This window comes from Pteropus vampyrus, unplaced genomic scaffold (genome assembly GCF_000151845.1).
Source record: "Pteropus vampyrus isolate Shadow unplaced genomic scaffold, Pvam_2.0 Scaffold17039, whole genome shotgun sequence".
Taxonomy (NCBI): domain Eukaryota; kingdom Metazoa; phylum Chordata; class Mammalia; order Chiroptera; family Pteropodidae; genus Pteropus; species Pteropus vampyrus.
In genome coordinates, this window is record NW_011905820.1 from 1 (window position 1) to 1891 (window position 1891).

The following is a 1891-nucleotide window of genomic DNA, read 5'->3' on the forward strand; positions in this document are numbered from 1 at the left end:
GTGGACGCTGGGGCGTGGAGCAGTACGGACTTGGGGCTGTGTGAAGAGGAGGATCAGCTGCTGAAGGGGCCCGAAGGGTCGGGAGGAAAGTAAACGATTGGGAAAGAGACTGGGGGTGCAGCCCTGACCTTGCGCAAAAGCAGCCCATGTGAGATGTTCTCAGCCAGCATGAAGGCCGACACCAGGTGGTGGATAGGCCCAGCCTCCCCGCAGTGCGGCCGCAGCACAAATGTGTGGAAGCCCCTTTGCCTGCGGGACATGAAGACAGCGTCAGCTCCCAAGCCCAGGCTCACCAGGCTCCCAAGCCCCCACCCTGAGACGGTGTGCGCCTGGGACAGGGGGCAGGGCTAGATTCTTGGCTGCGAGGCAAGGTGTGAGCCATGGTGTGAGCCATGGAGACCCGAGGGCAGAGAAAACCCATCAGGTCCAACCTGGGGCAAGAGCGGGGTCAAGTCTCCATAGGCCCAGACCAGAGCAGGGCCAGGGCCAGGGCCAGGCCCGTTGCGTGAGAGGATAAGAAACAGCAGGGCGAGCAGAGGTGCAGAGCCCGCACCTGCGCAGGTGATTCAGCATAGCCATGTTGGCATAGGTGTAGTACAGGTAGTAGGCGTAGGGCGGGTTGTCCTCCTCCACCCAAGCCTCGGGGAGGGGGCTCTCCAGGTTGAAGACATGGTTCTCAGGCTTGGACTCATCATCCACGCTGTCAAAGCCATCCACCTGGAATAGGACCCTGGGGTTATGTCCTGAGCTACCGCCAGGCCTGAGGCAGGCTCTCCTCCCCTTCCCCAGGCCCAGCCCTGTGCCACCCCCTCACGTGCTCCAAGAAGAGGTGCAGCTCCGGGTGGCTGGCGGGGTGCACGGTGGCCTCGAACAGTGGCAGGAAGATGTTCTCCAGCATCTCCTGAAAGTTGGCCAGCTGGCCCTTGGTACGGTACACATCACTGCGGGAGAGACGTAGGCACATGGATGCACGCAGGTCAGGGCCGGTGTGAGGGCACCGGCAGGCCAGGAAGGGTCGGACCCTGGCCCAAGATCACAGAAGCACTTTCGAACCATACTGGGTGGGCCGAGCTGGACGAACCATGGGCGGAATCAGGGAGGGCCCTCCTTTTACTCAGAGGACTCGCTGGGATGGGGGCAGTCAGCCTCCCAGGAGGGCAGGAGGCTGGCCTTGCCCCCTAGAACTCTGCCCGCTATGTCCCTCCCGCTCCCGGAGACACTCACAAGAGGCGGGGCACCTGCACGAGCCAGCGCACGTTTGGGGAGTGTACGCGGTGCATCACGGCCCAGCGTGCCAGCTTGTCCCACTCGTCCCTCGAGCGCCCATAGATGGAGAGCCGCAGCTCCGCGTTCTGGTATTTGCTCTCCTCCAGATCCGACATCACCTCCTAGGCACACGCAGGCGACCACCGTCAAGCTCGAGCTTCCCACCCACCACCACGTGTGCTCAGTCAGACCTCCTCATGCCTCTGACCCGCCCTCCTCACCCACCCCTGGGAGCCCCCAATACCCTGGCTCTCGCTCAGGTCGGGGGAGGGCTTCCCAAGGCCCACGCTGCCCTGTACCTGGGCCCTGGCAGCCACGCCTCCTCACCTTAATGATGTGAGCAAAGTATTTCCCAGAAACCCTGTTGTCCGTCTTGATGAAGATCTCTCGGAGGACAGACTCCCCAATAGGGTTGTATTTGGCGTTGAATTTATCGAAGCGATGGAAGGTGTTCCTGTCCTGGGGTAGACAGGTAGGCCCAGGTCACCCCGACCCTCGGCCTGCACCCTGACCCAGCCCCTCGGCCCCCACTGCTGGGACAAACCGCGTGCACGTCGAGTGTGTCCACACTCAGGTCGTAGGCGGTGAGGTTCATGCTCTCGAAGACCTCCCGCAGCGTCTGCTC

The 1891-nt window shown here is 62.7% G+C and overlaps 1 protein-coding gene across 1 annotated transcript; it reads right to left on the bottom strand.

The window, feature by feature from the left end:
• Positions 1–31: 31 nt before the first annotated feature.
• On the bottom strand, positions 32–1885 carry LOC105310933 (AMP deaminase 2-like). The gene is made up of 6 exons (XM_011387014.2): positions 1811–1885; positions 1594–1725; positions 1225–1388; positions 815–941; positions 554–717; positions 32–249 (listed from the first exon to the last, which is right to left on the bottom strand). Exons 1-6 carry the CDS (start codon positions 1859–1861, stop codon positions 54–56), a joined length of 834 nt encoding a protein of 277 aa, XP_011385316.2. The 5' UTR covers positions 1862–1885; the 3' UTR covers positions 32–53.
• Positions 1886–1891: the final 6 nt, after the last annotated feature.

Coding starts and splice junctions, on each gene's coding strand:
- LOC105310933 (XM_011387014.2), bottom strand. CDS start 1,861: ATGAACCTCACCGCCTACGACCTGAGTGTGGACACACTCGACGTGCAC. Junction 1,389..1,593: donor ACTTTGCTCACATCATTAAG/GTGAGGAGGCGT, acceptor GCGTGTGCCTAG/GAGGTGATGTCGGATCTGGA. Junction 718..814: donor TGCACCTCTTCTTGGAGCAC/GTGAGGGGGTGG, acceptor GTCCTATTCCAG/GTGGATGGCTTTGACAGCGT.